The 20,552-nt window shown below is 56.8% G+C and overlaps 1 protein-coding gene across 1 annotated transcript in view; it reads left to right on the top strand.

Moving 5' to 3' along the window:
• The window catches only part of Ttbk1 (tau tubulin kinase 1), a 41,600-nt gene extending 21,258 nt beyond the window's left edge, over nucleotides 1-20,342 (top strand). The window contains exons 14-15 of the mRNA XM_074082147.1: nucleotides 15,095-16,686; nucleotides 17,253-20,342. Coding sequence (XP_073938248.1) covers nucleotides 15,095-16,686; nucleotides 17,253-17,643 — 1,983 coding nt within the window. The 3' untranslated portion in view covers nucleotides 17,644-20,342. The remainder of the gene's footprint in view (nucleotides 1-15,094; nucleotides 16,687-17,252) is intronic.
• Nucleotides 20,343-20,552: the final 210 nt, after the last annotated feature.

The raw sequence follows: 20,552 nt of genomic DNA, 5'->3' as shown, positions 1-20,552 counted from the left end.
GTGTGTGTGTGCCTATGCATACCTGCTGACTAGCTGTATCTGCAGGTATGTCATTGTGCATAGTGGCCTCTGTGTGTGCCTGTGGGTGAACAGAAGGGGCAGGACACATTTTGACAAGTATTTCAGGACAGAAGGGTCTTGAGGCAAGAGCCTCATTCTTCGAGGGTAGAGGAGGGCAAACTGGACCAGGACCGCTTGAACTGGCCTGAGGCTAGGTGAGGGTTCCACACCCCGCTGCACACTGCAATCAGTTTGTGAGACTTTCCACTCCAGGGTGATTAGAAGTCTCTGGGGACACTCTTGGTGCTTCCCCGGCTACCTTTCTTTGAGGATCCCCTCCTAGACCTGGCACAGTCAGCTCCGTGTCTGATGTGTGAACTTCTGCCCAGCCGCAGTCATTGTCAGCATGAGCCTCAGCAACTCTGTCACCTGCGGCTGTGGGGAGCAGGGTTGGATGACATGGGACCAGGCAGTGTTAGCACCTGTTGGTCTTCGGTGTGCATGGCGTGGACACACCTGGCTTTCTACTCAAGGGGGTTTCAGGTGCAAGTTAGAGGAGCCTGGACAGCTTAGGCAGAGTGTGTGATTTGGGGGAGGGCTGTTTGCCTCCTTTGCTGGGCGCTTCTGGCTGATAGCACAGCAGGTTAGCATTCCCTGAGTACACAGACATTTGCTGGAAAGCCACCAAAACATTTCCCTGTCACGAGCTGGGCAGTGTGCTAGGGGCTGGGGGACAAAGATGAACAAGGCTTCTTTCACAGTCCTGTGCTTTCAGAGCCCACAGTCAAGAGGCACGAGGGTACGAAGGTCTCCGTTTATAACTGGGGCTGTCAGGAGAATGGAGAACTCCTATCTGCTAGGATCAGGGACTTGCGGGGAAGCTGGGGTGTTCTAACAGAGGTCACTTTTTGGCTGTGTGTTGAGGACAAGCAGGTTGCCACAAATGCTACCTGGCCTGGAAGGCAGGAGCATGCTGGAATTAGCCTCAAAGCCCAGTGGCAGCTGACAAACTCTGGCTGGATGTTACACTCAGGCACCCACATGTGTTGTGAGATGGGGCTGTGGGCACCTGCAGGAGCCTTAGTCCCCTAATCCTCACTGCCAGCTTGAAAGGACCTGGGACTTGGCTTAAACGAAGCTGACAGAGGAAGCAGGCTAGGGCAGACGATCCTATTAGGATGTTCTTTTATCCCCTCCTCTGCAGTAGTCCCATGCCAAGTCCTTGTGCCCCCATTTGACATCAGCAAGGGATGCAGGAGCCAAGTGTCCCCAGCTCTCCTTAGCCTTCTTGAGCTGGCCTAGCCAGTTCTCACTGCCACACCACAAACTAGTTAACTGGCTTCAGCTCCAGGAGGAGTTTGGAGTTGGGATGGGAAAAGTCTGGTGACCAGGTCACCATCTGCATTCCCACATAGCTAGGACGCCTTCCCTTTCCTTCTGAGGACATGGGAACAAAGGCAGGATTCTGGCTGACAGCAGCCAGTTGAGCCCCTCCAATGGGCCACACCCCTTCAGAGACCATGCCCTTCCAGGGGCCTGGTGCTTTGTCTTCAGTGGCAGGGGAAAGGCACCTTAGAGAACCAATTAGCCTCTCCACCCACCTGTCCTCATTCTGAACAGTGACTTGATACTAAAGGGACCCAGGAGCACAGCAGTCACGCCAGGCAGGCACTGCTCTGAGTGCTCTGCATGCTAGAACATGTACCCTAACACTCTGAGGTGGGCACCACTTTTAACCCCTGTTAGGGAGGAGAAAGCTGAGGCACAGGAAGGTGAAGTAATGTGAGGTCACCCAGGCAGTAAGTCCTGGAGTTGGATTAAAACATGAGTACTGGGGGCTGGGTGAGTGGCTCAAGTGGTACAGCACCAGCCTAGCAAGTGTGAGGTCCTGAGTTCACAACCCAGTACCACATTAAAAAAAAAAGAAGAAGAAGAAGAAAAGAAAAAAGTAGTGGGTTGGGGTTGGAGCTCAGAGATACAGCACTTGCCTAGCCTGTGCCAGGCCCTGGGGTTCCAACCCCAGCACTGCAATAAACACATCTCTTGCAAATGACTAGCTGGCCTCCAGTCCCCAGTCACTGCAGTGGAGACCCTGACACCTCCCTGAGATGGGGCTGGGGTGCCAAAAGAGAGGGTATACAGGGGACTTTCCTTAGATTTCATGGAGAGGGTAGGGTCTGGCAGCACTTGGCTGCTAACACTTGGCTAGGGAGAGTGACACAGGGGCCTTCCTGAGGGGCAGGTTCCCAGCAGGGATGGGGGTGGGGGAGAGCCTGAGCTGGGGAGGGGTAAGCCGGGAAGGCTTCCCAGGGAGCAAGGTCTCTGGCTGGAGACCACGCTGTGAGAGGTGCCCGAGCGGAGAAGGTGGGCAGGGCGTCGTCGCGGGCCCGAGCTAGGTTCGGAGGCAGGACCTGGGACGGGCGCTCTGCAGCCCTGCCCCGGACGCCGGCGCGCGGGGACTGTAAGCGGTGGGTGGCCCCCGAGACGAGCTGTCCAGTCTGTACCTGACGCCTCTTTTCCCTCCACTCTCTTGGTCTCTTTCAGTTGGAGGAGGACAGACTCTCGGGGCACTCCCTCCCGCGGTACAGCCCCCTGCGACGACTGGCGTCCTCCGTGTTCTCCTCCTCCACGCTGGAGACCGAGCATTACCCTCACCCCGGCGGCGGCGGCTCCTCGGGCTCCTCCGGTTCCCTCATTCAGCGCAGCCGCTCGGCCGAGAGCAGCCCTGTGCGGGCGCCGCACCGGCGCCATGCGCCCCTGGCTGCCGGCAACCACAGACTCATGCCCTCGGTGCTCCGCATCTCGCGGTCCCAGCTGCAGCAGGTGTGGGCCCGGTTCACCCACAAGACCTAGGCTGGGCTCCCCCCCCTCCTGGAGGGGGCAGGTGGGGGGGGGTCGGGGAGCAGGCAGAAACCACGGTTTCTTCCCAGGACGCAATAATCACTGGACACACCGCCCGTCCCACCCCATGCAATAGGCCCCCCGATCGATGGCCCAAGGTACTGTACTCCTTCCACTCCACAGAGGCTCCATCCCCCATTGGCTCCCTTTGCTAGGTGCCAGCCAAATGGTGCAGGGAGGGGTGGGGCCGGTGGTGCAGCTCTGACAGGACCTGGGCCCTGGGCTGGAGAGACCAGTGGGCTGGGGTCTGGTAGAAACCAGGTGTCAGGGAGATAAGGGGTGTGGAGCCATGGGGCTTGTTCTGTCTCATCCCACCTCTTGGCTGACTGGGTCTGCTCCACCCCTGAAGGCCTGGTGAGAGAGCAGGCCTGTGTCTGTGTAATGGCCTGGGGCTGGTTGCCAGCCCTTTGAATGGGCTGGAGGCCTGACCAGCTTGGGTTGGGTTGAGGTGGGGTGGTGGAGCATCTCTGTAACTCAGTGATGGGGAGTGGGCAGCCCTGTGTCCTGGTGAGCCTTTCCCATGCCATTGTCACAGAGGGCAGAGTCTCTCCTGCCCACATCTTACCCCAGAGGCCCAGTGTTCAGTCTGCTGTTGCCCGCCCCCCCAGACTTCTACACTTACTCACTTCCAGCCCTGACTGTCTGGTCCAGCTCTTGAGGAGCTGGGGACAGATGAGAGGGGTCCTGGATTTGCCCTTAAAGGCGGTGAGGGGACTCTGCCTAAATGCAGGGTGGGGAAGGTGGTTGTTAAGGAGGCAGGAACTGACTCAGGACAAGCCCCAGGCAGGAGCTATTCACCCCTGCCCCTCTCAGGGTGACTGTCCCTGGGGGTGCTCAGCCATACTGGTCAGTCCTGGGGTGGTGGTGAAGTCAGAGCAGAAGGTAGGCAGATGAACCAGGTTGGGGTGCCTGACCACTCCTGCCCTTTCTGCCCATTTCTCAGCCTCCAGCCAGTCCCTACAGGGACCTCATGTTTTCCTCTCTTCATTCCTGCCCATACTATCCAGCACCTCTGTTCCCCTGGGGAATGGAGTAGCCAGCCGTGAAGAGGGTGCCAGAAAGGGGAGTGCCTGTATAAGGAGGGGAGGAGGCCCAATGACTTGCACAATGTGTGTTTGAGTGAGATTGTGCCTGTGGGTGTGCTTGTGTACACTTGTGAGTGTGCTTATGCAGGTATGTTTGTGCGTGTGACAGGGCTGCCAGGGGTGGATGCTCAGGCTATGCCCTGCACAATTCCAGGGAGTGCCATGGACATAGATAGATCCAATGTGACTAGCATTCACAAGGTTGCACAGTGTGGCAGGGTGCGCGTGTGTGTGCGCGCGAGCGTGTGCACACGTTAGGGAGTCAGGAAATGTTTGTGCAGTCCTTGGTTGTTTCCTGTGTACCCACTCTCACCGGCTTCTTTCTCTGTCCTTTTCTCCTTCTGACCTCGGCTTCCTTCCCTACTCCCTGATCCTCAACTCCCCAGATGTCTGTGGTTAGAATAGAGGCCTTAAGATCCCTGGCCAGTCTGGGGGTGCCATAAGAGTGGTGGGCAGTGTTCTAGATGGCCAGCGTTGTGATACAGCGTTAGATACTCTCATAGACACCACTAACTTCTCCAGATTATTTATTTATTTATTTATTTATTTATTTATCTATCAATCAATCTATCTATTTAACGGGAATCTCTGGGCCTAGAGCAGCTTCTCCATCTTGGGTTCTAATCCCTGTGTCCCACTCCCCATCTTGGCTGCTCACCTTTTTTTTTTTTTTTTTTGGCATACTGGGGTGTTTGAACTCAGGGCCTCACACTTGCTAGGCAGGCCCTCTACCACCTGAGCCACTCCGCCAGCCCTTGGCTGCTCACTTTTGAATTCCCCAGGCAGAAGTTTGGGGAGGGGCTGTGGGGACCCTTTGAGAAAGGACAGGAAATATAAAGCACAAAGGTGAGGGGTGGGGTGCACAGTGGCCCTGCTCCCGTTTCCATCACTGCCCTCCCCTTTCCTTATTCTCTGGCCTCTTCCCATCCTTCCTAGGTGGTGGTAGGGGGTGAGGTGAGGTGACTGATACAGCTCAGCAACACTGGGTTCCATGAACCCAAACACTCTGTTATCTGGCAACCCTTCCAGAGAGTTCCACTACCCAGCCCTGGCAGAGCTCCACCTCAGACACCACAACCCCAAGGTACTCTAAGATCCCAATGTGCCTTATGACTTATCAAAGACAGTGGCACTGGCTTGAGCTTCTTTTTTTTTTTTATCATTTAAGACATATTACTGTTTTCCAAAGCCTTGGTGGGGGGACTGTTAATTTCACCCCAAAAATATCTGATCCCTGTGGGAGAGTGGTTCAAAATTTTTCAAAAAATTGTCTCAGCCAGGCACTGGTGGCTCATGCCTATACTCCTAACTTCTTGGGAGGCTGAGATGGGGAGGATTACAGTTTGAGGACAGCCTGGGCAAATAGTTTGAGTGACCCCATCTCCAAAATAACTACAGCTGGAGGTGTGGCTCAAGTGGTAGAACACCTGCTTTGCAAGCATGAAACCCTGAATCCAAACCCCAGTCCCACCAAAAAAAAAAAAAAAAAAAAAAAATTGTCATTTTGGATCTTTCTGCATATTCTCTGTGGTAGAGTGTTTGTAAGCTAGAAAGCTCTGGGCTAACAGGAGGCGATCTGGTTATCACCGTCTTTTTAGGGTGGCTTTGACTTTTGGAAACTGCTGAAGTAATTTAAGCCACATGTGTTAGATCAAGTTCAGATGGAGGTAGGCAGAGAGTCCCCTGTGGTTTGGGCCTGGTTCCCAGGCGAGGTGGGGGTGCTGTGAGCCTGCAATGTTGTCACTTTTTTTTCTGCTGTAGGAATTCCTGGAGAGCAGGCCAGACTGTTTTGAGAAATGACACTCTGCTTAGGGAAGGCCTGACCTCCCCAAAGCCAGCTCTGAAAATAGACAGCACTCTGTTGTACTTTGGAAATGGTGTTTTCATACTTCACACTCACACCTTGCAGGTAGTGATGTCTTCCAGTTATTTTTCTTTTATTTAACAGTCACTGGCACAAAGTGCTTATTGTGTGCCAGGCCATGATCTGATACTTTACAATATCAACTCATTTAAAATCTCAGACTAGCCTAGGAGGTAGGCAGCATTACTGAATTTAACAGATTAATTGGAACCTTTCATTTACAAGAACATAGAAAAGCTGGCCGGCCAAAGCTGAACTATAGGTCTTGTTTTATAGGAGTCTTGATCTGTATGTTGGTTTTCTTATGGTCCTTTCTTGTTGGCCCCTCCTCACACTGTCTAGGAAGAGGGGAGTTGTTTTTGTGCCATCCTTTCCTTCCTTTCCAATCCTACCTTGCCATGGGATGGTGTCCAGAGCACTGAGATCTGCTGAAATGTCTGGACCCCATCTCCCCAGGGTCCCCTCTCGATCTCACATGGCCCCAGTATCCATAGCAGTCACTAGATGGGCAGAGCATTGAGAAAGCAGATGTTCAAAACCCTGACTTTAGTGGTATTGTTGGGGTTCTGGGAGTCAGGCTTCCAGACAGGGCAGATACTGACATCCCTGAGCACTGAGCAGGGGACTTTAAGCAGTTGTCACCAAGTCACACAGGAGCCAGGCCGTGGCAGGGAATTGGTAGGTTTAGAGCAGTGTGGTAAACAGGGGATCCCCCCATCCTTAGCTCAACCAGTTGCTGCCACTGTCTGTCAGTTTTTATGTGAAATCTCCCAATTCCTAATAGTTGGCATCTAACTTTAAAATACACATACACAGTATGTGAGCTGAACAAACCCAGTTTCTAGGGAGGAGGAGGTGATGACCCCAGCTCACTTTGCAACCATGGTGAGCTGGTGGAGGGCTGCAGTTCTCAAAAGGGGCACCTGGGAACTCCAACCCACTGGGCTTCTTTGAGGAGGCAGCTGGCTGCCAGTGGGGCTGCGTGGTGTGTGCGTGTCATGTGGGTGTGCCTGGGTGTGTGGGGCCTGTTAGTGGTGAGTGGCAGGACCAGTGTTTTTCAGCCGGAGAGCGCGTATTCTGAGGACTCTAGGTCAGTAAACCATGCTCTGTAAAACTCTCAATGACCAGTGCAGCCCACAAACTCACGGCAGCTTGGCTCACAGCAATAACCACTTAGCACTCATTCACTCACCGACACCCTAAGCCCGTCTGTTCCCCTTTGCATTTCCAGTTTTGGGGGAAACAAACCCAGTCCTGCCCGGTGGGTTGGGGGACGGTGGCAGCTTTGAGCCAGGCTGGTCCCAGTACCCTCCTTACAGTCTGTCTCCTCTGCCTTGCTTAGGTCCCTTTTTCTGGGGAGGGGTGGTGCTGCTTGCTCAGGCAGGGATCTGAAGGAGCCTGGGTTACTGAGGTGAACAGACAGAGGGGCATCAGTGAACCTGTATGGTGGTCAAGGTAGGGGACCATGATTGAGTAGGGTGTGGCTCTGATTGCAGGTGGGGGTGCTCGAACTGGGGCAAGGCACAGATAATGTATTCTGTGCTGTCCCACCCTCCTCCACCCCCACCCCAACTCCACTTAGACCTGGGACACTCCCAACCTAAGGGGCAGGCGCCTCTCAGAAGGGAATCAGCCTCTGAGAAGTTTAAAGTACTTTTCTCCCTAAGGGAGAAGCTCCCCTTGAGGGCCACCTCCCTCGGATGTCCCCATGGCTCCCCACGCACCACCCTGTGTTCCCCAGTCCAAGAGGACCCTGAGCTCGACTCCTCACCCAGGTAGAGGTGGGGGAGGAGAGGGAAATGAACCCCAAGGACTTTGGGAACCTTCCTCCCCTTCCCTTCGCGCTCAGTTCCGCCGTCACTCCCATCCTGGCCAGGCCGAGGGGTGCGGGGACGGGGGTCACTTGGCCACCCACTGACCGGCACACGCGCACTCGCGCGCACACACTCATACGCACACTCATCCACGCACACTCCGCAGCCGCGGTAACACTTCATCCACTCGGGACCGCAAACTCGCACCACGAATGTACGTTCCGTCTCTAACCAGCTGCTACGCGCGAGCCGGCCCCCGCCCCCACCTGCCTGCTGCTAAGAACTCAACCTGGGTTAGCGCCCCCCCCCCACTGCCCCGCGCCGCCTTCGCACCCACTTTTATTTGCTTTTCCCTCCTGCGGGTTCCCGGCCGCTGGGTCCCTGGCCCCGGGGCGGGGCGGGAACTGGTAGGGACTCGCCCCTCCGGGCTTCCAGACGAGGGACAGGGCGGGGAGGGGCTGGCTCCAAAGGCCTGCTTGTCCCACCCTTGGTCCGGTTACCTCACCGCCCACAGGGCTGCCCCCCATAATTGGCCTTGCAATTGGATGCCAAAGAGCCCAGAGTGGAGGGGGAGCAAAGCTTTGAACCCAGGTCTCCCAGAGCCATCCAACCCCGCCCCTTTAGCCCACGCCCCGGTCCGCGCCCCTTGCCTCACCCCATCCACCACCAAGGGCCCTGGGGGTCCCCAAACATGCCCCCACTTTCAGCTCTTCTCCCACCCTACCCCCACCCCCGAAAATAAAACTCAGGGACCAACATCTGCTTCCTTTGCACTTGCTCCGTCGATCTCTCCCCAGTGGAGGGGCTTCCGTGGGGGAGGAGGGGCGAGGTTCTAGGGCGCCTCGAGTTGACAGTATTGAGCGGGTAGGGGGGCTGGCCCCTGCCCCCGGAAAGGCGGGACTGGCGGGATGGGGACGCTCAGCCCCGGGGGCCCTGTTGCGCTCCCTCCCTCCAGGGACCGGTATTCCCTCCCCGCGTGGCGTCGGTGACGCTTCCTACTCCGCGTGGGGCAGCGAGGGATGGAACGGGGTTGGCGAGAGGACCCTCTCGGAGGTCCCGAAACCCAGCCGGTTTATTCCTGAGCCTTCCCCCTGCCACCATCAACCTCCCCCGCCCCCTTTTGTACTGCAATAACACTGTATAATACGCTTGCACTATTCCCCCACCCGGCCAGCCTAAGCATGCACGGAAAACTCAAAACCACACACGAAGATGGGACGCTTTTTTTTCTTCCTTTTTCTCTCCGGGGTGCGTCCTCCTTAGTGTACATAGCGGCGCCGGGGGCCCCGGGCCCGGGTAGAAAAGCATGCACTGAGCCCCCCCCCCCCCCGCCCCTAGACTGCGAGTACTGTACAAATCCAACACTTGAAACCGACACGCACACGCGCGGCGCCGCCACAGGGTGGGACACGGACACGCACCCATGCGCACACGGTCGCGCCCGGACGGGGCTGGGGGCGCCCCGCCGTCACGCGTGGCTGTGCGAGGGATCTTGTGCCTTTTTAAGTCCCTGTATGTTCATGCAGACAATCCGGAGAGCTTGTGTACCACCAAATCCTAATTAAAGACGCCTTCCAGGAACCTGTGCCTCGGCTTGCTTTCTTTCACCACCCCCCTCCCATGCAGACCTCGACGCTGCTGGGGGGGTCGCAGGGCGGAGGGCAGGGGCCGGCATGCTGCTGACTTAGAGACCGTGGGGCGGGGGCTGGCTGTGCAGGTTGAGGTCAGCTACACCTGACCGCAGGGGTTTGGGCCTGGTTGAACTTGAGGTACCTCCCCTTGCTGGCTGTCTCCTTTCATGGGGGGAGGCCCTGTGTGGACTCTGGTCTCTGTGGCCCAACTCCAGTTGTCACCTAGCTAGGGAGGGATGGACAGGAAAAAGCTGTTTGGTCCACTGGCTAGTTTTCTGTGGGGGTCAGGCTTTTGAGGCTAAATGTGATGTGGGGGTGGGAAGCCTGGATGCCAGAGTCCTGTGAGGACACTGCCAGCTGGGCTGGAGATCTGGGCTGCTGTGGCCTGTCCTGACTCCCGCTGCCTGTCTGGGGGAGTGTGTCCCTGTGAGGAAGGGCACCCAGCAGGGTCAGTTCAGGGCTTGGGGATTACAAGAATGCAATGTGAGTGGAGGGAAGACTCAGTCAATGAGACAGCTGGGGAGAGGGAGAGAATTATAGAGTCTGAGACTGCAGAGACAGGCTGAAATGGGGGTGGGGAGGATGGTCTTCCTGTCCCCCACCCCACCAGAGGAACTGCAAAAGAGAAAGCACCTTTCCCCTTTGGGCCTAAAAGAAGCATGGGTACAGAAGGGCTCTCCATGCTGCATTTCCCAATCCCTAGGGCAGTTAGGAGACCCTACCCCCACCCCATACACACCTGTCAGCTCTTGGCCCTAGGCAGGAGGGGATGGGTTGGTGAAACTGAGATGTGGAGGTCTTTGTAGACCCAGTAGAGACAGCCCACTTTCCCACCTTCCTCTTCCCTGGCCAGAGTGCCCAGAGTCCTGGATGGCTCCATTCAGGGTGGGCTGCAGAGCAGAGGGAGGGCTCTTGGCTTGGCAGAGATGTGCTGAATGTCAAGGAGGCAGGGAGACTGGAGCAGCCTCTGGAACAGGCAGCGGTGGTGGCAGAGCTGCCAGAGGCTACTTGATCCACATCTCTCCTCTCAGGCTGGGCAGAGAGGCATAGTTGGGGGAGGGGGGTTTCTTGGGAGTTTTGTCTTCCAGGGCAGAGCAGGGACCATGGGAGGTGGGCACTAGGCAGTTCCCAAAGGGGAGAAGGAAGGGGGAGCTGTGGTGAAGGCACAAAGTCCTCCTCCAGGTCAATAGGGAGGTGAGGGGTGCCAGCTCACCCTCCTGCTTTTGTCACTTACCCATTCCAGCTTCCTAACCCTCTGGACCTGGGACTTTGAGCTGATGTGTATTTCCAGGTATCTGGGCTTGGCTAGGGTCCAAGCAAGATAATCAAGCCCTGCTCCCTGTGAGCATTGGGGATGGGAGTAGTCTGTCCCCAGTGTCAGTATCACAGAAATTCCCCCAGCCCAGCTTGGTTGGTGGCAAGGGAAGACCAGGGTTGGCCTTTCCCTTTCCTTCATTTTTGCTGCTGAGACTGGACTTGGGCTGGACACTGAGGCTGGAATTCCAGCCTCAGCCCTCTGGATGGGACTTAGTAGAGGGCTGGGAGGCCTGGGAGGGCTGGGACCTTCCTTCCTTCTGAGGGTCTCAGCTTGAATGTCCTTCTCCCACCCCCACCCCGTGATCTAACTCTTACAACCTCTGTCTTTCACCAAACTCTGTCTGAATCACCAGAGAGCTTTTAAAACAGAGACAGGTGTAGGTGCTCACACCTGCAATCCTAGCTACTCAGGAGGCAGAAATCAGGAGGATCACGGTTTGAAGCCAGTCTGGGTTTTTCTCAAAAAGCCGGGGACCATGGGAGGTGGGCACTAGGCCCACCTAGGCTGGTGGAGTGGTTCAAGGTGTAGGCCCTGAGTTCAAGCTCCAGGACTGGAAAAAAAAAAAAAGTCAGCTGTCTGGGCTTTATTTCTGATTTACAGACCAAGAGGATAAGATCTGAGCTCTGCAGTCTTAGGTAATCCACACACCCCAAATGCTGGGCCAAGCCAGGCCTGGGAGCTTAAAATAAGCAAATTAGAATGATAAAGGCCTCACCCCCCAAGCCTCCCTCTGCAAGAAAGCAAGAAGGTGTGAGATCCACCATCCCTCACTGTCCTTTACTGGCACACAGCCCAGCAGCTTCTCTCCCAGCTAGGGTGGGGCGGGGTCACTGCAGTGCCCTTCCCACAGTGTCCTCAGGCCTCTAGGGTCAAGAACACAGAGGGTGTCCCATTATGGCTGGCCATGAAAGGAGACAAGATCAAGTGGGCGGCATCCAAGGGAGGCAGGGAGAGGTCTAAGCTGCTATCTGAGGAAGTAGGCTCTGCCCCTCTCTGCATGGAGCCAGATGAGAGACGGAAAACCCTGCCTGCTTATGCTGGTGATCCTACGGCAGAGCTATGTCCACTGGGAGATTCAGAGCCCTTCTTCCCAGAGTCCCTGGTTCCTCTGCATGGGATAGGGAGTGGAGGTCAGTGAGACACTGGGAAGAGTTCTGGACTAATGCCTAAGTCAGTGTTTCTTCCAGGCCTCAGTATCCCAGGCTGATGTTATGACTGAGGACTGATTTTGGTTCGCATTCCTCCTCTACCAAGTAAAAGGAGGCAAGGAACCTGAGATATAAAGAGAGAGCTTTCCACCTATGACCATCCAATGTGGGCACTGCCTCTCTCTTTCTCTCTCCCTCTCTCTCTCTCTCTCTCTCTGTGTGTGTGTATGTGTGTGTGTTGTTCCCAACCCCACATTCTCATCCTCTGGATGGGGCTTTTCCAGAGAGATCTAGGACCTGGCAAGATGGCAGGGGAAAGGGTGGTTTAACACAAATGTCCTTGATATCAGAGAAGGGACAGGGAAAATAGGCAGAGGTTCTATAAGAGAAAGTGTGGTCTAGCGAGGTCTGAGGGCATCCTTGCTGGGTGATGTCTGGTGCCAGGTGGGGGGCTGGGCAGGACAGACGCATGATCAGAGTTCTGTGCCTATTTGTCCCTGGCTCTCAGTGTCATTACCTATGGCCCCCATTCACCCAGAAGCTTAAGGTGGCAGTGTCTTCTACCTCTGCCAGCCATTTTCTCTGGCTGTAACATTGGTAAGTGGGCGTAACAAAGCGCTCCAACCCAAGGCTTGGCACAGAGTTTGCTAATGAACAAATGAGTGAAAAAGAATGAATGGCTAGGGTGGAAAAAACAATGGCAGAACCTCCAGGCTGGAGGTAGAGAGCACCAAGTTCTAAGGGAGCTCCAGCCTGACCCATCAGGGTGTTCTGGGGTCCTGTTGGCTCTCAGGATACCCTGTCTGGCATTAGGCTCCCTCCGCTGTCAAGTCCTCACAGATGGTGCATTATAAGGAAGATGGTGGCAGTTGGGGAGGGAGAAGTCACAGTCTTGACTGATGTTCAGCCTTGGAGATTCCCTCCTCACCAACCTCTGTGCTCTTTACGCTGAAGCCTCAGCCTGCAGGGGGCTCCTTTGCCCACCACAAAGGTGTGGTGCACAGGATTTTCTGGGGAGGGTGCAGTGATCTCCAAACCAGGGTGAGCAGAGCAGAAAGAAGGAAGGAGATGCGGGAGGGCGTTCAAACTCATTGAGCTATCTGCAGGACATTGTTTACACCACCTCATTTATGATCAAGATCTTTGTGGAGTGTGCATTATCTCCATTTCTTTTTCTTTTTTTCTTTTGGCAGGACTGGGATTTGAACTCAGGGCTTCACGCTTGCTAGCCAGACGCTTTATCTATTGAGCCATTCTGACAGCCCCTTTTTTTGTGTTTGGTATTTTTGAGATTAGGGTCTCACAAACTATTTGCCCGTACTGGCTTCAAACCACAATCCTCCTGATCTCTGCCTCCTGAGTAGCTGAGATTATAGGCTTCCATTTATTTTTCTAATATATACATGGCATATTCCACGAAAACAAAGACCATGGCTACCTTGTTCAGCACAGATTCCCAGCCTATAACATGGCAATCAGGACAGCAGACATTGAAGGAATACTTGAATGAGTGAATGAAAAATCCTTCCAGGGGCTGTGTTTACAGGAGAGAGAACTATATAAACACAGGCACATAGAATAGAAGGATGCAGGCAAACAAGGAGAAGGGATGGATTAACGAAGTCTGCTTGGTGGGTGGGCAGGAAGATTTTGCAGAAGAGGAGCTGTTGGAGGAGAGTTGGAATTTGTCATGTGAATAGAGGGCATGAGGGGGACCCCAGGCAAATAAACTGCCTGGGCAAAGTGTGAGAGGCATGATGCCCCCAGGAAAGTGCTGGTGGCATCAGAATGGCTGGGACACTGGGTAGGGGGGTACAGCAGTAAGTGAGGCAGAGGCAGAAGGTAAGAGCCAGATGTGAGTGGGGGTGGGGACTGCTATGTACCAAGCCAAGGAAGGGAACTGCCACTTGAGGATTGTGGGGGCCAGAGAGAGATGGAATCAGACCTAAGTCTCAGGAAGAAGGATGAATGGCAATGCAGAATGGAGAGAGCAGGCCAGTGGCTGGGGGACTACCAGGCTGGATGAGGCTGTGCCAATGGGCTGGGGAGCACAGAGATGGTTAGTGAGGCCGTGGATAGGCGAGCAGGTGTTGGAGGTGTCAAAGTATCCCCAGGGCGCCGGGCGCGGTGGCGCACGCCTGTAGTCCTAGCTACTCGGGAGGCTGAGGCAGGAGGATCGCTTGAGTCCAGGAGTTCTGGGCTGCAGTGCGCTATGCCGATCGGGTGTCTGCACTAAGTTCGGCATCAATATGGTGACCTCCCGGGAGCGGGGGACCACCAGGTTGCCTAAGGAGGGGTGAACTGGCCCAGGTCGGAAACGGAGCAGGTCAAAACTCCCGTGCTGATCAGTATCCCCAGGGCTTCTGGTCTGGATGGGTTGTGTTGTTAATTCAGGAAGACAGAGGCCCAGTGTGTACACAAAGGCTAACAAAGTGTGAGGCAATGTTAGCACCATCCCACTGCAGAACAGAGCTGTGTCAGCCTGGTGCATTGTGGGTGCCTTGGGATGTTTATGGATTAAACAGAGCAGAGCCAGAGGAGGGACCAAAGTGAAAGAGACACAGCTGCTCCTGACAAGATGGTCAGGTCTTCCTAGTCAGGAAGGGCAGAGGAAATGAAGGATGTGGCAGGAAATCTAAAACCAGAAAGAGATGTAGACATTGTCATATTGCCAAGGACTCTGCACAAGGGACAAAGTTAATTGAGCTTAAGTCTGTGGGCAAGAGCTGGACAAAATCCTGGCTGACAGGTGAGACCAGGGCAGGAAGGAAGGTTGGTGCTCCAGGGGCCCAGCCTGCACTTTTACAGTGACAGAGCCCTAACCTCACTATTGTCCAGCATAGGTTCTGGTAGCCCAGAGGAACTGCACCCCATGAGGGATAGAGCAGGCTAGCCACCTGTGGGAAGTCGCACAGACCCTCTGCCTGGGTTCCTTACCTGGAAAGGGGAGGGCTGACCTAAACGGTGATGATTTTCTGCTATCCTTAGATTAAACTCTAAGGTTGGCTGTGGGGTCAGGATGATCATGGTGAGGGAAGGGGCAGGTTAAATGGAGAGGGCAGGGAGACAGAAAAGCCACCAGGATCAGGCTCAGGATCAGAGCTTGGGACCTCAGGGGACCAGGAGCTTGGACACACTTATTCATTAGAGGTTTACTGAATACTTCCCAGGAGCCAGAGACCATCCTAGGCTCTGAGGATACAGCACTGAATGAAACAGGACGGGTGCCCACCTTCATAGATGGGGGTTTCCTAGCCTGGGGGAGCAGTTGAGGACTTCCCTGGCCCAGGAGGGTGGGTGACCTCAGCGGGTCCCTGTGTGTGCCCCTTGCAGGTGTTCTCTGTGGCATCCCCGTTTGAGGTGAATGGCCTCCCACGAGCTGTGCCTCTGAGTTTGCCCTACCAGGACTTCAAGAGAGACCTCTCCGATTATCGAGAGCGGGCAAGGCTTCTGCACAGGGTCCGGAGGGTGGGTTTCTCGCACATGCTGCTCACAACCCATCAGACCCCGCTGGCTCCAATTCAGCCCCAGGCTAATGGGAAGGAGGAAGAGGAGGAGGAGGAACAAGATGAGGAAGAAGAGGAGGAGGAGGAAGAGGAGGAAGAAGAAGAGGAAGAGGAGGAGGAGGAAGAGGAGGAGGAAGAAGAAGAAGAGGAGGAGGAGGAGGAGGAGGTGGAGGAGGAGGAGGCAGGAGCACTGCGGGAGGTACTGGGGCCTCACAGTGGCTCTAGCAGTGAGGGCAGTGAGAGGAGCACTGACAGGAGCCAGGAGGGCGCCCCTTCAACACTGCTGGCTGACGATCAGAAGGAGTCCAGGGGCCGGGCCTCCATGGCCGATGGGGACCTGGAGCCTGAGGAGGGCTCCAAAACGTTGGTGCTCGTCTCCCCTGGTGACATGAAGAAGTCGCCTGTCACTGCCGAATTGGCCCCTGACCCCGACCTGGGCACCCTGGCTGCCCTCACCCCTCAGCACGAGAGACCCCAGCCCACTGGCAGCCAACTGGACGTATCAGAGCCAGGCACCCTGTCCTCTGTCCTCAAGTCTGAGCCCAAGCCCCCTGGGCCTGGGGCAGGGCTGGGGGCCGGGGTAGTGCCCACTGGGGGAGGGGGCGTGGCGGTTGCCTCCTCACCCTTCACCAAAGTCGAGAGGACCTTTGTGCACATTGCGGAGAAAACCCACCTCAACGTCATGTCTTCCGGAGGACAGGCCTCAAGGCCTGAGGAGTTCAGCACTGGGGGCGAGCTGGGGCTAGAGGTGTCCTCTGAGGGGGCACCTGGGGAGGGGGTCCCGGCACCTTTGGAGAATGGCATGGCCCTGCCAGGGCTGGCTAGGGCTGAGATAGAGAGCTGTGCCCTGTCTGGTCCCCCCAGGGAAACCCCCTCAGAGGTAGTCACAGACTTACTGCCCAATGGCCCAGCCCTTGCCGATGGGCTGGCCCCAGCATCCCCACTGGAGTCAGGCCCCAAGAAAGGGACCGCTATCTCTCCCAGCCGCCATGCCATGCCAGGCCCTCGTCCCAGGAGCCGTATCCCTGTTCTGCTGTCTGAGGAAGACACAGGCTCAGAGCCCTCGGGCTCGCTGTCAGCCAAAGAGCGGTGGAGCAAGAGGGCACGGCCACAGCAGGACCTGGCAAGGCTGGTGATGGAGAAGAGGCAGGGTCGCCTGCTGTTGCGACTGGCCTCATCCTCCTCCAGTGAGGAGCAGCGCCGTGCCTCCGAGACGCTCTCAGGCACGGGTTCCGAGGAGGACACCCCTGCCTCGGAGCCCGCGGTGTCCTTGCCCAGGAAGGCAGGGCGGGCAGCTGCCTCCCGGAGTCGGATTCCCCGGCCTATCAGCACCCGCGTGCCCACGCCTGCCGAGGCCCAGCAGACCCCCAGCAGACCCCACGGCGCGGCCCCAGCATCTGACACAGCCATCACCAGCAGGTGAGAAACCCCTGCCAGCCCCAGGTGAGCAGAGGGTGACCACAGAGGCCTACACCAGCATCCACGGAAAATTGAGGAGGGACCCTCTACTGTATCTGTTGTCTCCCATCTCCCAGCTGGGCTCTGTCTCCATTTTGATTCAGGTCTCAGCCTTGTCACTCAAGGGAATGACTGGAGAGGATGCCAGGGGACCAGGCTTGGAGAAGGTCGCGGGGACGAGTGGGGCCCCACACAGCCGCTGGTGTCCCATGGTGCATTTGAAGCCAAAGGATAAAGCCCAGAGCTTTCAATAGTTGGGAGAAAACAGTATTTCATGTGAACACAGGAATATTATAGATTAGAGAATTCATGAGAAGTTTAAAGAGGAAACAGGGCCCTCAGGGAAAGCTGCAGCAGGCTCCTCCAGCAGCAGACTGGAAGTGGAAGTGTGTGGTTCCTAAAGGTGGGAGCGCCAGGCCTCAGTTTACCCCGTGCTTGTTCTCTTCAGTCTCATTGGCAGAGGGTCAGTGCCCAGGATTCTGAAAATGTCTCTCCTTTTTGTTTCTTTGCCCTCTGCTCCTCCGCAGGCTCCAGCTGCAGAAGCCCTCAGAGTCGGCCACTGCTGCTGACCTCCGCCCCAAACAGCTCGCCAGCCGCGGCCCTGGCCCTGGCCCAGGGCGAGCCCAAGCCACCAGGCCCGCGGCGCCCCGCAGTCCCGGCCTCCCCGCCTCCTCGGCGCGCCGTCCCAGCGCGTCCCCCAGAAGCCAGTCCCTGTCCCGCAAAGAGAGCCCCTCCCCCTCGCACCAAGCCCGACCTGGGGGTCCCCCACCTCGGGGGGTCCTGCAGGCACGAGCCCAGCCTGAGGGCACCCCCGCCTCAGGTGGCCCCAAGAAAGGACCCAGAAGGAAACTCCAGACTCAGCGCGCAGCAACCAAAGGCCGGGCGGGGGCCTCAGAAGGCCGGGCCGGGACCAGATAATGACGCCCGCGGCTCTCTGCGGCCCCCCACCCTCGCCCCGGCCCCCACCCGCAGCCGGCCACTCTGGAAAAGCTCCCAGCACAGCCTTACGCGCCCGCAGCGCGCCACCGCGGCCCCAGCTTCCCGCCTGCACCTGCCAGGCCGCTGACCCGGGAGGGTCTGCCTTCCCTTCCTCTCTACGCCCTCCCCTCCTGCTGCCATCCCTCTGCGGGACATGGCTCACAAGACCCCTTCGCCCCGGGGAGGCTCAGCCACTTTTCACCCAGGACTCCACTTCTGCGGACCACCTTTCACCCACCAGGCCTTGGCTGCGCTCCTCGGCCCCCCAAGGCTCTCTGCTTACACCTCCTACGGCCCGTCTTGCTCTCCTCCCAACCCTCTTCTAACCTGCCCCTGTCCCCTTTGTGGAAGAAGCAGCCTCAAATTCCAAAAGTGGAGGTTCCAGCCTTCCCACAGTCTCCTGCAATCCCTGGTGGCCAGGGAAGTCCTCTCAGCTGCCAGGCTGAGGTTGGGAAGGTGGGACTCAGAGGCCATTGGTCTACTCAGGTGTGAGGGGACAGCTCTGACCTGCCCCAATATCAGCTCCATCCTGGGCACACAGGTGGGAGGCAGTGGGCACAGAGACCCTCTGAATTTGGGTGGGGCCTCAGTGTGCACCTGCTGGAAGTGTGTGGGCTGCCTTCCTGGGCAATGGAAATTTGGAAGGGGGCTTTAAAAAGGTTTCACTCTCTCCCTGGTCCAGTGGTCCCGACCGCTTACCATCAGGAATTCCTTCCTGTCATCTAACCTGAATCCTGCCTATGGTTTCAGCCAATTCCCTTCTCTCCTGAGTTCCATGCACATGGAGAGCGGTTGCTTGTCACTTTCTCTGTGCTGGCGGTTCAGGGACTCAGTTGTGATGTCTCCATTCTCTTTGCTGTGGGGAGTGCACTGTGAAGGCAAACTCCCCCACAGTGAGCACAGGAGCAGGAACTGGCCACTTGACAGGCAGCCCCTGGAGGCAGAAAGGCCCTTCTCACTTCCAGATTGTAGGCTGTGTGATAGGTTCTAGTCCACGTCCACTCCTGACTCAGCTTGCCCTCCAGCCTCCTCCCTCTTGCCCAGAGCCCAGCCATACGGTCCATGCTCCATGACGGATATGGGGCCTCCTGTTTTCTGGCTCCTACATAGCTCACCGCACCTCATCAAGAGCCTACCGCCTACATCTGGGGCAAGCAGCATGCTGGCTGCAGAAGGGACAGCCAACCCCACCTACCTGAGACAGGGCCCCTGCAGGCGCCCTCCATCCTCAGCCTCTGTTTCCTGACCTGGCCCCTCTGTCCTTCCCTGAATCACAGAGAGCAAACCAAGACATCCGGGGAAGAGGAAGGCAGGTCTCAGTGTGCCCAGTGGTCTGGCCACATCCATCCATCATCACCCAGAAGGATGCCCATGACGAAGCTGGCCCGGGAGCAGCTTGGTGGTGCCAGCTGCACTCCTCATGGAGTCAGCAGGCTTGGGCAGCTGCTCCCATGCCAAGAGGGCAGCTTCTCTGCAGACCAGCCCAAGGAAAGACACCAGGGTGTCCAGCCTTCGAGGTCCATCCCACGCTGATGCAGAAGCTCCCAAGAACACTCAGGAAACTTCTTTGGACACAGTCCTCCTTGTCAACCTGAGGCCCTCCCAAAGCCCTCTACTGCCCTCTTGGTCCAGCAGAGGGGTGAAGGAGGGGCCGCTCCCTCCCACCTAGAGCTTCTCTGAATGACAATCAGCTCATGCCAGGTGGGGACCAAGGCATGACCTCTGGTACCCAGGCCCTGGGCCTATTCCTTGCCACCAACCGAACCGTGAATGTACGGCCCCCAGCCTCACCTCTACCCTAGAACCAACAAGACCCTGGCTTGGAGTTGGGAGGGTCAGGGGGGCCTGAGATAGCCCCAGGCCCATCCCACCTCTAGCTTCATCCAGCGCTGGAGTTGGCAGAGACACAAAACCCAGTCCACCCTTGGGATTCCACACGTTGTTAGGGCTCCCAACTGATCTCAGGCCTCTGAGTCATTGAATGTCACCAGGGGAGGAGGGAGGGGAGGGAGGAATAGAGGACCAGTGGAGGGGGGCAGCTAGGGGACTGAGTCTGCTCCTCTCCCCAGAGAGGATCCAAGGCAGAGGAAACCACATCTCCCAGTGTCACCCCCCCTCCCCGCCACAGCCTCTTCTTCCTGGAGCATCCATCTAGGTCCTGAGCCTCTCCTCTATAAGAGAGTGTCACACTGCCATCCCCCCTTCCCCACACCTCCCCATCATGACAGCCCCATGTCACTAGCTCAGATGCAGGATGTGCTCAGCTCAGAACACTCCCTTCCCCAGCTGCACGACGTGCAGAGGGGTGCAGAAAGGCCGTACCCCAAGAACATGGGCTCCCTGCTTCCCAGTTCCTTGCAGGGCCCCGGCGTGCTCAGTCTTCTCAGCTCTGAGGAGCAGCCCCTTAGGCGTGGGGGGGGCAGGGAGTTGTCCTCCCCCTCCCTAGGAAGCCACTGAAGAATGTTTACATGCCAAACAGAATGTAACACCCCCCACACTTCCCAGTCATTGCACGGCCTCTGCCCGCCCTGCGCCTGTCCTGTCCACCCCCTCCCAATACCCTGGAAGCCGCTGTCACGATTAGATCGGGTCTCAGAAGGGAAGTAGTCATCACACCATTAAAAAGCCTGTGAACCTTCCTTTCTGTTGGCCTGGACTTTTCTTCCCTATAGGGAGGGCAGGGCAAAAGCTAGCCCTTGAGGGTGGGAGTGGGCAGAAGAGAAGAGCATAGGATAGTGGGCAAGAGGGCAGAGACTCCTGGAGGAGGCATTGTATCCACAGAGGGGGAAACTGAAGCTCAGGTTGGGTACAGGTGGCTTGCTCAGGTCACACAGGTGGAAGGAGACTGT

This window comes from Castor canadensis, chromosome 8 (assembly GCF_047511655.1).
Source record: "Castor canadensis chromosome 8, mCasCan1.hap1v2, whole genome shotgun sequence".
NCBI classification, from domain to species: domain Eukaryota; kingdom Metazoa; phylum Chordata; class Mammalia; order Rodentia; family Castoridae; genus Castor; species Castor canadensis.
The sequence above is the reverse complement of the archived record's forward strand: the minus strand, read 5'-3'. Positions and strand labels throughout refer to the sequence as shown.